The sequence below is a fragment of the Nerophis ophidion genome, linkage group LG06 (genome assembly GCF_033978795.1).
Source record: "Nerophis ophidion isolate RoL-2023_Sa linkage group LG06, RoL_Noph_v1.0, whole genome shotgun sequence".
Lineage (NCBI taxonomy): Eukaryota > Metazoa > Chordata > Actinopteri > Syngnathiformes > Syngnathidae > Nerophis > Nerophis ophidion.
In genome coordinates this window covers 21,951,129-21,965,182 of record NC_084616.1, presented here as the reverse complement: position 1 = coordinate 21,965,182, position 14,054 = coordinate 21,951,129, and the positions used below count along the sequence as shown (strand labels likewise).

At 43.6% G+C, this 14,054-nt stretch overlaps 1 protein-coding gene across 1 annotated transcript in view; it reads left to right on the top strand.

The window, feature by feature from the left end:
* Positions 1 to 11,121: 11,121 nt before the first annotated feature.
* LOC133554366 (zinc finger protein ZFP2-like) overlaps positions 11,122 to 14,054 on the top strand; it is a 30,265-nt gene continuing 27,332 nt past the window's right edge. The window contains exon 1 of the mRNA XM_061903009.1: positions 11,122 to 11,427. Within this exon, the coding sequence (XP_061758993.1) occupies positions 11,253 to 11,427 (175 nt within the window). The 5' untranslated portion in view covers positions 11,122 to 11,252. The remainder of the gene's footprint in view (positions 11,428 to 14,054) is intronic.

Here is a 14,054-nt window from a genome sequence, read left to right as displayed (position 1 = left end):
TCTTTGTCATGAGAAAGGGAGGTTTTTGTGGTTGGTGCACTAATTGTAAGTGTATATTGTGTTTTTTATGTTGATTTAATTAAAAAAAATTTTTTTTTTTAATAAAAAATACTTCTGTGGCCGGCTTCACGGTGGCAGAGGGGTTAGTGCGTCTGCCTCACAATACGAAGGTCCTGCAGTCCTGGGTTCAAATCCAGGCTCGGGATCTTTCTGTGTGGAGTTTGCTTGTTCTCCCCGTGAATGCGTGGGTTCCCTCCGGGTACTCCGGCTTCCTCCCACCTCCAAAGACATGCACCTGGGGATAGGTTGATTGGCGACACTAAATCGGCCCTAGTGTGTGAATGTTGTCTGTCTATCTGTGTTGGCCCTGCGATGAGGTGGCGACTTGTCCAGGGTGTACCCCGCCTTCTGCCCGATTGTAGCTGAGATAGGCGCCAGCGCCCCCCGCGACCCCGAAATGGAATAAGCGGTAGAAAATGGATGGATGGACTTCTGCGGCCCGGTACCAATCGGGCCACGCCGCGGCCCGGTGGTTGGGGAACACTGCTTTAAAGCTGTCACTGCAAAAATAATAATGAATTAAAATCAATGTTATAAATTATTGACATATTCAAGGGTCCACTTACGTCACATCAAATTTTCCACTTTGTAAATTTTTTGCGGGAAAACGTTTTTTTTAACAAAATGGGGAGAAAAAACATTAAAAAACACTTTTAACTGTATATCGATAGATAAACCTGAAGTTCATATGACCCATTTTTAACAGTTTTATGAGTGGGGCCCTTTTGGATTCCCAAGAACTTGAAGTACCGGTAGAGTGGAAAAACAAGTTTCCTCTCTGTATGTTGAAGCTATTGTCATATATGTCTGATTTATGACACCAAAATACTCCTAAAGTTTGCGAATAAATTGATATGATCAAAACAGTATCAGTCTCACAGAGATTCCAGAGCAATTTTGAGAGATGATGAGGGTGCTCGTGTAAGGAGTAGGAACCACAGATCCCTTCCCCGTCAACAAAAATGCTAATCAATTTGACTTTGTGAGAGCCATCAACAAAAACTTCTGGAAAAATTATGATCCAGAACCTTATATATTTGAATCCGGACACAGAGTATGGGCTATAAGTTTTAAAAGCTGAGTGATGGATGCAGTTTAATTGTGACACTATAGCATTTGCATTATTGCTAGGTACTGATCATACAAACTAACAATAACAAACCAGAATAAAACAAACACTGTAATAACTCCACTCTTGCTGGGATGTTAACTGACCGAACGCTCACATAATTCCGTTTAGATGAAGATTCAATCGCAATTCTCACGAAGGCTTATGTAAACGTGGAGCAGCCTGTTGGTCCATGGCCACATTTGTCTACTACCAGGGGACAGGTGCATGAATTATAATCTAGAATTTACTTTTAGCAAGTTTGAGACCAAGCAGCTGTCTGCTCAGTGTGTCAACAATGGCAGCGTGAGCTAGCACTTGCTCACTTCTATTAAAGTACCGCTAAAAGAATCCGTCTGCGTTGGCGCTTGAAGAATGCACATATTTTTAAGTGTTCTTTCTTAATCCATAGTTAGCTATGCAGCATAGCAGCAAATATTTTCCCATGTAAACTCTTTAGGGTGTTTATCTTATGTCCGTTACTAAACTTTTTGTCAACCTTGAAGGCTGCGAGTAGAATAAAATACTCCCTCTGTGGAGAAGGCATTACTGTGTCTGGAACAACGGCAGTATTTCCTTCTGGGTGGGGAGGGTCTGTGTTCGCGCCACATAAACTGAGTCTTTTTGTTTGAATGTAGTTCTCTTGGTGATGGTATTGTCGCATTGTAAGGGCTGGTCTCCTAAAGCTTTAGTAAAAAAAAAAACTTGGCCAAGTACTATTCTGTCTCGGTGGTCCTTCTTACTCAACATCAGTGACATGCGGTCAGGGGAGGCAGGTGAGGCAGTGTGCCTCACTTGAGATCATACAAAGAAATAAAATGTTTTATAAAATTATTTTAATTGTTTTTATTTTTAATTTACTGTATTTCCTTGAATAGCCGCCGGGGCGCTAATTAATTTAAAACCTCTTCTCACTCCTGTGCTTATTCAAGGCATGCGGTAATAGTAAGCAGGCGCTAATAATTTTAAAACCTCTTCTCACCCCTGCGCTTACCAATGGCATGCAGTAAAAAATTGAGTGTGATACAAAATTTTTTTTATAAAAATAAAAAATTATTCTGTGGCCGCAGCCCGGTGGTCGGGGACCACTGCTCTACAACATGTCATCGCATCCACCTTTACACCATGCTATCTGCATGCCGGTCGGACGCATGCATATCGCTGCTTCTCATACGAGATTGCAATGCATACTTGGTCAACAGCCATACCTTTTACACTGATGGTTGTGATATAAACAACTTTAACACTCTTACTAATATGCGCCACACTCTGTGAACCCACACCAAACACATTTCTGGAGAACATTGGCTCTGTAACACATTATAAACGCAACATAAGAATTACCCAGAATTCCAATGCATCCATGACTCTTGGCCATATTATAGAGGGGAGAGAGGGGGGAAGGGGGGGGGGGGTTGGTGCTAGCGGGGTGTATAATATTGCCAAGAGTCATGGATCCATTGGAATTCTGATTAATTCTTATGTTGCGTTTATAATGTGTTACGGAGCCAATATTCTCCAGAAATGTGTTTGGTGTGGGTTCACAGAGTGTGGCGCATATTACTAAGAGTGTTAAAGACAAGTTGTTTTATATCACAACCATCAGTGTAATCTGTATGGCTGTGGAACAAGACCCCTGGTTTACACGTAGTAAAAGCAAAGATAAACTCCTCCGCCATTTTGGAAATGTTGACAGAGGAATCGTCACTCGTGACGTCACGATTTTGACCCAGCGGTAAAAGTAAGCATTCGCCAATAAATTTGGGGAGCGAGTTTGCCTCGGCAGTAATTCAAGGCAGGCGCATATTACATGCCCGGCGGCTATTCAAGGAAATACGGTAGCCTCACCAATTTTTATAATTTTTTCTTCAAAATCGCAGAATTTTCTCAATCCCTCATTAACTGCTCTGTCTGGTGTGTGGTCAGAACGTGTTCTTTTCTGGTGTGTTGCTGAGAAAAAAGTCCGAGGTGAGGCAAACAGTTCTCGTGCCTCACAATAGGGAGGCTCATGTTGCTCATGATCCCAGACATACGGTGGCCTCAGCGAGTCAAGTGCCGCAGCGAGTAACATGTTTTGTGGGCTGGTGAGACATCAAAAAGGCAGAGAAAAAAAGTCAGGTGAGGCATACAGTTCTCGTGCCTCACGTTAGGGGCGTTTATGATCCCAGACATACGGTGGCCTTAGCGAGTCAAGTGCCACAGCGAGTAACATGTTTTGTGTGCTGGTGAGACATCAAAATGGCAGAAAAAAAGTCAGAAGTGAGGCAAGCGAGTAACATGTTTTGTGTGCTGGTGAGCCATCAAAATGGCAGAGAAAAAAGTCAGAGGTGAGGCAAACAGTTCTCGTGCCTCACGATAGGGGCGCTCATGATCCCAGACATACACTGGCCTCAGCAAGTAAGTGCCGCAGCGATTGTATTTTCCTTCTCGTGCACACCGACTTTCAACATGGATGACTGTATTTCCACACTTATAAAAAGTTTTCTAAAGTGGACTTTCATTCCAAGCAGTATATAATTACTAAAGGAAGACCAACACCGGAGCTGAATGGTTTGTTTCAATCAATAGGACGGAAAGTTACCCGCTCTTTCCAAACGGAGTGGTATACGTGAAAAGACTGGCTTTGTGGATGTTCTACAAGAAACCGCCATTTCTGCTTTCCTTGCCTTCTTTTTTCAACCTGTGGTACTCTGTGGACTCAAATGGGATTTTGTGACCTAAAGAATTTGCAAAAAAGCTTTACCAAACATGAGCGGTCGGCCGTTCATATTCAAGACCAGATGGCGCTAAAAACGTTTGGGATGACGAGAAAAGACTTGGTTTTAGGATGAATAGAGGCGACTCAACATCAGTGTCCATAATGCTAAGGTAAAAAGAACCGAGAGATTTTATAAGACCTCATCAATGCGAATTGCTTCCTCGCCAAACAGCTGCTAGCATTTCGTGGAAATTATGAGAGTATGAGCTCTGCTAATCGCGGCAACTATGTTGAACTCTTAAAAGACTTTTAAAACTGAAGAAAGATAAGGAGGACTTTTCCCAGAAAGTGATGCATATATTTATCCTGAAGGACCGGCAAAAGGACTTCATTTATAAGTGAAGGTAAGACTGCGATCTCATTTTTTTTTTGTTTTGTTTTTAATGAAATGTGCATTTTGTGGGCAACAGTTTGTATGTGTAAATAACGCAAAAATTAAACATAACCCGTAAACTGCTGCCAATCAAATGGCAAATAATCTGTGCTGAGTGTAAATCTGATTCTGATTACGTCAGTGCCTCACCAGCTATAAACCTCACCGTACGACACTGCTCAACACATATGTCTTCCAAAATCAGAAATACTTTATTAATCCCCGAGGGACGATTAAAATTTTCAGCCCTATCCCATTCAAGATAAGACAAACATTATAGGGGGACAGAACAGGATCGCTGACGGGTCTGCCAACTTTCAGCGGCCCTTTACAAAAAAGGTGAGAAACAGGTAAACTGTGTGTGTGTGGGGTGGGGCTGAGAAAACCAATTAGTCTAAGCCTGGGCCCCTGGAGAGGGGGTCCAGACTGAGGCCAAGGGAAAAAAAACAACTCAAAGCCATAGCACACATCCCTCTTACATATGTGTAAGAGGGAAACATCAAAGAACACAAAGGACATTAAAGACATTAAAAGAGCAGAGCTGAAGCAACAAGCCACTTCTACATACAGCTATGAATAAAAAATAAAATAAATATATACACTGTGGTGGCCTCTGCGGTGTTCCACACCATCGTTTGTTGGGATGGAGGGAGTATGGCCAGAGACAAGAGCAGACCCAACAAAGCAACCAAGAGAGCCGACTCCACTCTCGGCCGCCCACTAACTCGTCCGATCTCCAGTCCGCATGGATGAACGAGGATGCGTCTAAGGAGACATGAGGTGTCCGATACCTGCTCATTCAACCAAAACACTGTGAAGCCTGTCCATCCCGGCGCTCAGTGCTAGCTCTGCAGCCCTGTCTCTTCATTTGCATCTCCTCCAGTCTCTCCAAACGGACTCTGGTGTGCCAGAAACCCAGCAGCTGGTCTCCATGGCCAAAAGGCTCCCTGGAGGAAGATCCAGAAGTCCACAAAAAAAGCACAGCAGAAGCCACAAAAGTGCCACCCCTTGTCACACAGTCCCAAAGGGTCCCCAACCAAAAGGCAAAAATATATATATATATATATGTGTGTGTGTATATATATATATATATATATATATATATATATATATATACATATGTATTATATATATATGTATATATATATACTGTATATATATATGTATATATATGTGTATATATATATGTATTGATATATATGTATATATGTGTATATATATGTGTGTATATATATATATGTATATGTGTGTGTATGCATATGTATGTATGTATGTGTATGCATATATATGTATGTATATATATGTATGTATATATATATGTGAATGTGAGTGTGAGTGTTGTCTGTCTATCTGTGTTGGCCCTGCGATGAAGTGGCGACTTGTCCAGGGTGTACCCCGCCTTCCGCCCGATTGTAGCTGAGATAGGCGCCAGCGCCCCCCGCGACCCCGAAAGGGAATAAGCGGTAGAAAATGGATGGATGAATGTTTATTAGAACAATTATTGCTGTAATTTTAAACATATGCAGGATTGGACAAAGCAGGACGAGGGTGACAAGGCAGGTGAGAGGGCTGCAAGGAAACAACTTCTTAAAGGCCTACTGAAATGAGATTTTCTTATTTAAACGGGGATAGCAGGTCCATTCTATGTGTCATACTTGATCATTTCGCGGTATTGCCATATTTTTGCTGAAAGGATTTAGTAGAGAACATAGACGATAAAGTTCGCAACTGGAGAAAACCCCGGCCTCTACCGGAAGTCGCAGAAGATGACGTCACATGTTGATGGCTCCTCACAGGGGCGCCAAAAAGGGTGGGGTAAAGGAGACTGATTCTAGGGGCCCATGATGGAGGGGGGCCCAGAGAAGCCCCCAATGATGATGAAATTATGTGTTGGGGGCCCTGTAAAGATTATTTTCATGGGGCCCAAAATCCCTAGTGGCGCACCTGGCTCCTCATATGGTCACATTGATTTTAATGGGAGCCTCCAACAAAAAGTGCTATTCGGACCGAGAAAATTACAATTTCCCCATTAATTTGAGCGAGGATGAAAGATTCGTGTTTGAGGATATTGATAGTAACGGACTAGAAAAAAAAATAAAACGTGATTGCAGTCGCGTTGCATTTAAACGGATTCATATGTTTTTAGAGACATTTACTAGGATAATTCTGGGAAAGCCCTTATCTTTCTATTGTGTTGCTAGTGTTTTAGTGAGATTAACAGTACCTGATAGTGTGAAGTGTACGTCCACGGCCGGGTGTTGACTCGCAGTTTCTCGGGGAAGTCGACGGCAGCTGTACGGGAGGCGCAAGCTCAGCTGATATCCGGTAAGTAGCGACTTTTTAACCACAATTTTCTCACCGAAACCTGCTGGTTGACAAGTGGTCGGGATCCATGTCCGCTGTGATCCATAGTAAAGTTTCAACTCCGTGAATTTTAAACAAGGAATCACCGTGTGTTTGTGTGGCTAAAGGCTAAAGCGACTTGTGGCATTGATCAGGTTATTTATTGATTATGGATGTATTAATTATTGCTCAGCAGGAACATATATTATCGAGAAGTTGGATGTTGTGTACGTGCAGTGGCAGGAGTGGAGATATGGGGGGTTTGGGGTGTGTGTGCTGGAGCAGGGACCTATCAGGAGCGGGGACATAGTAGAGTTGGGCCCCTCAACCTGCTCTGGGTTTTTTTTCTAAACAAAAAATTGACATGGAGCTACAAAGCTGTTGTATCAGTAGAGCTGTAGAGGATGTGACTCATCTGTTTGCGCAATGTAGTACTGTGTATTTGTTTTGGGAGGAGATCAGAAATTGACTTGAAGGCAGAGGTGTGGAGATGTCCCCGTTTACAATAAAAAAGTTCAAATTTGGCATATTTGGAAACGATGGTAACGTAGAAAAGCTTGTCAATATTATTATGCTGCAAGCTACATTTTTTAAACATAATGTCCATCCATCCATCCATCTTCTGCTTATCCGAGGTCGGGTCGCGGGGGCAGCAGCCTAAGCAGGGAAGCCCAGACTTCCCTCTCCCCAGCCACTTCGTCCAGCCCCTCCCGGGGGATCCCGAGGCGTTCCCAGGCCAGCCGGGAGAGATAGTCTTCCCAACGTGTCCTGGGTCTTCCCCGTGGCCTCCTACCGGTCGGACATGCCCAAAACACCTCCCTAGGGAGGCGTTCGGGTGGCATCCTAACCAGATGCCCGAACCACCTCATCTTTTTCCTCTCGATGTGGAGGAGCAGCGGCGGCTTTACTTTGAGCTCCTCCCGGATGACAGAGCTTCTGACCCTATCTTTAAGGGAGAGCCCCGACACATAATGTCGATTTCTGAAAGTAAAACCTATATTTTCACATTGGCTTATTGATTTTTAAAGTATCAAACGCATTTTGGAAAATGGTGAAAAGTAGAAAAGTCCTTAAAAGGTAACATTATCACAATTTCTAAAGGGTTATAACCAATAAAAATCAGTTCCCAGTTGCTTATTTTATTTTTCAAAGTTTTTCTCGAAATTTTACTCATCACGCAATATCCCGAAAAACGGCTTCAAAGTGCCTGATTTTAACCGTCGTTATATCCACCCGTCTATTGTCCTGTGACGTCACTGCGTGAAGCCCCCAGAAACAAACAAAAAAATCAGTTGCCAGTGGCTTATTTTATTTTTCGAAGTTTTTCTCAAAATTTTACTCACCACGCAATATCTCGAAAAACGGCTTCAAAGTGCCTGATTTTAACCGTCATTAGATACCCCGCCTTCCGCCCGATTGTAGCTGAGATAGGCGCCAGCGCCCCCCGCGACCCCAAAAGGGAAAAAGCGGTAGAAAATGGATGGATGGATAGATCCACCCGTCTATTGTCCTGTGACGTCACTGCTTGAAGCCACCAAAAACAAACATGGCGGATAGCACAGAAAGGTATAGCACAGTAGCTCGGATTCAGACTCGGATTTCAGCGGCGCAAGCGATTCAACAGATTAGGCATGTATTGAAACGGATGGTTGGAGTGTGGAGGCAGATAGCAAAAATGAAGTTGAAGAAGAAACTGAAGCTCTTGAGCCATATCACGACAGCGGCACGGGAGGAAGCGCGGACGAATTCGGCGATCGTTTTCTAACCAACGATTGGTATGTGTTTGTTTGGCATTAAATGTGGGTGGAGGGAAAGGCTGGATGCAACTATAGCTACAAATGATGCATAATGATGCAATATAGATAGATAGATAGATAGATAGTACTTTATTGATTCCTTCAGGAGAGTTCCTTTAGGAAAATTAAAAAATATGTACATACAGCTAGCCTGAATAGCATATTAGCATCGATTAGCTTGCAGTCATGCCGTCACCAAATATGTCTGATTAGCATACTCTACATAAGTCAATAACATCAACAAAACTCACCCTTGTGATTTTGTTGACTTTATCGTTGGAAATGCATCTGCTTTGAGTGTCGCAGGATATCCACACATTCTTGCCATCTCTGTCGTAGCATAGCTGTCGTCAGTAAAGTGTGCGGAACAAACGAGGGACTTTCGCATCTTTTGGCCACTGTTGCAACTTGAATCCGTCCCTGTTCGTGTTGTTACACCCTCCGACAACACACCGACGGGGCATAATGTCTCCAAGGTACGGAAAATAGTCGAAAAAACGGAAAATAACAGAGCTGATTTGACTTGGTGTGTGTAATGTGTTTCAGAAAATGGCGGATTGCTTTCACGTTGTGACGTCACGGGTGAAAGGTCATTGCTCCGACAGCGAACAATTAAAAGGCGTTTCAATCGGCAAATTCACCCTTTTAGAGTTCGGGATTCAGTTAAAAAAACATGAGGTCTTTTTTCTGCATTATCAAGGTATATATTGACGCTTACATAGGTCTGGTGATAATGTTCCCCTTTAAATTAGTATCTCTATTGGAAGCATTAAAGGTGATTTAGTTTAGCCCTAATTTTGTATTTGAATGCTTTATTTTTATTTTTTTCAAACCTATTTATTGTCTTTTACTTTTCTTTCCTTGACATGTTTTGCTTATTAGAGACGATAATGGCTCAACCTGGTGGATGTTTGAAAGTGCCTTCATTAGACTTATACTTTGACTTCCTTTTTATTGTCATTCAAATTTGAACTTTACAGCACAGATAAGAACGAAATTTTGTTACATAAGCTCATGGTAGTGCAGGATTTAAAAAAAGCAATAAGGTGCATATATAATTAAATAAATACATATAAATAATATATAAATATATATATGAAATAAATAAATATATATAAATATATGTAAATAAATACATATACGTACAGACCACAGTACGATCGACTGCAGGACTGTGTGTCTGACAGGCTAGTCAGCAACACCGGGGCCCCGCAGGGCACAGTCTTCTCCCCCTTCCTCTTCACCATTTACACCACAGATTTCTACTATCAGTCAGAGTCCTGCCACCTTCAGAAGTTTTCTGATGACTCTGCGATAGTGGGGTGTATTGAGGATGGTGATGATGAGGAATACAGGACACTGGTGGAGGACTTTGTCACATGGTGTGGAAAGAACCACCTCCAGCTTAATGTGATGAAGACCTGGGAAGGAGGAGGAGTACTCTGGCGACCTCTGTTTCCATCAGGGGGGTGGATGTGGACATGGTTGAGGATTATAAATACCTCGGAGTACACATGGACAACAAGCTGAATGGGTCAAAACACGCTGAGGCCCTCTACTTCCTCAGGAGGCTAGGATCCTTCAACGTCTGTACGAAGATGTTGAAGATGTTCTACGAGTCGGTGGGGGCGGGCGCCTTCTTGTACGCCGTGGCTTGCTGGGGCAGCGGGCTGAGAGTGAAGGACACAAACAGACTGGACAAGCTGGTAGAGAAGGCCAGTATCATGGTGGGAGTGGAGCTGGACTCTCTGGCGGTGGTGTCAGAGAGGAGAAGTCCAGCAAAACTCCTAGCCATTATGGACAACACCTCCCACCCACTACACTTGGACCTTGAGGAGAGAATGAGCAAGTTCAGTGGAAGGCTCGGACTCCCAAAATGTAACACGGAACGACACAGGAGGTCCTTCATACCGACAGACGTCAGACTGTATAATGCATATGTTCATTGACTGCACTTAAATGTAGAATATATGTAGAATAGATTTATATTATTCATATATTGGGCTTCATGGGTTAGTGCGTCTGCCTCACAATATGAAGGTCCTGCAGTCCTGGGTTCAATCCCAGGCTCGGGATCTTTCTGTGTGGAGTTTGCATGTTCTCTCCGTGAATGCGTGGGTTCCCTCCGGGTACTCCGGCTTTCTCCCACTTCCAAAAACATGCACCTGGGGATAGGTTGATTGGCAACACTAAATTGGCCCTAGTGTGTGAATGTGAGTGTTAATGTTGTTTGTCTATCTGTGTTGGCCCTGCGATGAGGTGGCGACTTGTCCAGGGTGTACGCCGCCTTCCGACCGATTGAAGCTGAGATAGGCGCCAGCGCCCCCCGCGACCCCAAAAGGGAATAAGCGGTTGGAAATGGATGGATTATTCATATATTATATACATCTATATATATTATATTATATATATTATATTATTTATTATTATTATTGTGTATTGTGAGCGAACTGTGGTGCTGAATTTCTCCCAGGGATCAATAAAGTACTTTCTATTCTATTCTATTCTAGATAGATTACTGTACAGATAAATATATTGCACTTTTTCACATGCGTCCACGTTATGGATGTATGTTATATTGTCTTGTTTTATTCCAGCGAGTTTTGTGGACGTTGTGTGTACAATAAAAAAAACACTACAGTGGGCGTTCCTTTAAGGGGCGTTCCTTAAAAGGGGCGTTCCTTTCAGAGCACACCTTTAAAGTGTCTTCCGCCCGAAGATAGATGCGTTTGACTTAGCTTAGCTTGCTAGCCGCTAACAAAGAGACGCGGAAGTAGGCCACACATCCCGCGTAATCGTCGTGATTGTGCCAAAATGCGTACAGTCCAAATGCTGAGAGCCTTTGTGAATCAGCGACTAAATGCGGCGGTTGAAGAAATATTTGTGGTGTTCGAAAGAACGATAGCGGACTACGAGGAAGAGAACCAGCGACAACGTCGACTACTGGACGCTGTCTTCAAGAGGCATCGACTTGTGTTACACAAAACAGGTTTGTTTCCTTATTCATCTCACATGTTTACTGTAAAATAATGCACACTACACCGCGGTTTGCGTAGACTTCCATCGAAGCCATCATTTTTTTGTGCTTCTTCTTCTTTTATCCATCCATCCATTTCCTACCGCTTATTACCTTTTGGGGTCGCGGGGGGCGCTAGCGCCTATCTCAGCTACAATCGGGCGGAAGGCGGGGTACACCCTGGACAAGTCGCCTCCTCATCGCAGGGCCAACACAGATAGACAACATTCACACTAAGATTCACACATTAGGGCCAATTTAATGTTGCCAATCAACCTATCCTATGAAGTGGGAGGAAGCCGGAGTACCCGGAGGGAACCCACGCATTCACGGGGAGAACATGCAAACTCCACAAAGAACGATCCCGAGCCTGGGATTGAACCCAGGACTGCAGGACCTTCGTATTGTGAGGCAGACCACTAACCCAGGGGTGTCAAACTCAAATACAGAGTGGGCCAAAATTTTAAACGGAACAAAGCCGCGGGCCAAGGTTGAACAACGGCATGGCGCAGTGGGAGAGTGGCCGTGCGCAACCCGAGGGTCCGTGGTTCAAATCCCACCTAGTACCAACCTCGTCACGTCCGTTGTGTCCTGAGCAAGACACTTCGCCCTTGCTCCTGATGGGTGCTGGTTAGCGCCTTGCATGGCAGCTCCCTCCATCAGTGTGTGAATGTGTGTGTGAATGGGTAAATGTGGAAGTAATGTCAAAGCGCTTTGAGTACCTTGAAGGTAGAAAAGCGCTATACAAGTACAACCCATTTATTTATTTATATGCCTTTTTTTCTATTTGCAATCTTCTGAGGTAAATATCAATTTTTTTCCACAGGCTAATATAAAATTTGGAAAATAAAATAACAATAATGAATGAACCAAACATTCAAGCCTTGAAGTAGCAATAGAAAATGCATGAATAAAACGTTAATTATTGGTCAGTTTGTTGGAAGTTTCCCGGAAGAGTTAGTGCTGCAAGGGGATCTGTGTATTTGTTGTGTTGTGTTACGGTGTGGATGTTCACCCGAAACATGTTTGTCATTCTTGTTTGGTGTTGGTTCACAGTGTGGCACATATTTGTAACAGTGCTAAAGTTGTGTATACAGCCACCCTCAGTGTGACCTGTATGCCGTGCATTCACTTGTGCGTGCGTGTGTGTGTGTAAAAGCCACAAATATTATGTGACGCTGTTAGTATGGAGGAAAAGCGGACGTGACGACAGGTTGTAGAGAACGCTAAAGGCAGTGCCTTAAATGCACGCCCCCAATATAGTTGTTCAGGTGGAAATCAGTAGAAATTTCGGAAGAATGGTTGCCTCGGGAGATTTTCGGGAGGGGCACTGAACTTCGGGAGTCTACCGGGAAAATTAGGAGGGTTGGCAAGTATGAGTATTAGCGGTGTTACAGCGGCACCGACGCTGTATAACACCGGGGGGCCAGCTCTAATGCTAAATTGATATTGCCTCGAGGGCCAAATTAAATTACACGGCGGGCCAGTTTTGGCCCGCGGGCCAGAGTTTGTCACCCATGCACTAACCCCTCTTCCACCGTGAACCCCCTTCTTCTTCTTTTAGTTAGCCGTACTTTAGAAAGTGCATACCGCCATTTAATATAGAATCCTGTATATCTGAGGTATTTAATAACATCTCTATATTTACTGCAAACCCTCTCTCTCAAAGTTTGTAATACATCGTCTTTATTCCAATCTTTCTGGGCTGATGATTTTTGGTTGTCCTTGTTGTAAGCGTTTCACCAATCTCGCGCACTTTGCAAATTTGGACGGGATCTAACAGTAAAACAGTCTCCCAACACTGCGTAGATGGCATCAAGGCCTATTTATCCAAGTGTAAGGTTTGGGAAACGAAGGTGTGGATTCAGGCTGGGTGGCCTATTTCAAGTTCCAGGTAGCCGTACATTATTATATTTTATAAATAGTAAACCAAGTTGTGGTAGTAGTTTAGTTGTGGATGTACACTGTTTAGCAGGGGTCACCAACCTTTTTGAAACCAAGAGCTACTTCTTGGGTACTGATTAATGCGAAGGGCTACCAGTTTGATACACACTTAAATAAATTGCCAGAAATAGCCAATTTGCTCAATTTACCTTTAACTATGTGAGTGTGAATGTTGTCTGTCTATCTGTGTTGGCCCTGCGATGAGGTAGCGGCTTGTCCAGGGTGTACCCCGCCTTCCGCCCGATTGTAGCTGAGATAAGCGCCAGCGCCCCCCGCGACCCCGAAAGGGAATAAGCGGTAGAAAATGGATGGATGGATATATTTTATTATTACCAAAGGCATGCGGTAAAAGTAAGCATGCGCTAATTATTTTAAAACCTCTTTTCACTCCGGCACTTACCAAAGGCATGCAGTAAAAATTTGAGTGTGATGTAATGATACCATCATGAAAAGCACATTGGGTTGGTTTCCTGCTGCCTCCACTTTGGACGTGGGACTGTCTCTGCTGTGTTGGATCCACTTTGGACTGGACTCTCACGGTTGTGTTGGATCCACTCTGGATTGAACTTTCACAGTATCATGTTAGACCCGCTAGACATCCATTGTTTTCGGTTCCCTTAGTTATGTTGCCCACATATGCGGTCCTCTCCAGCCCT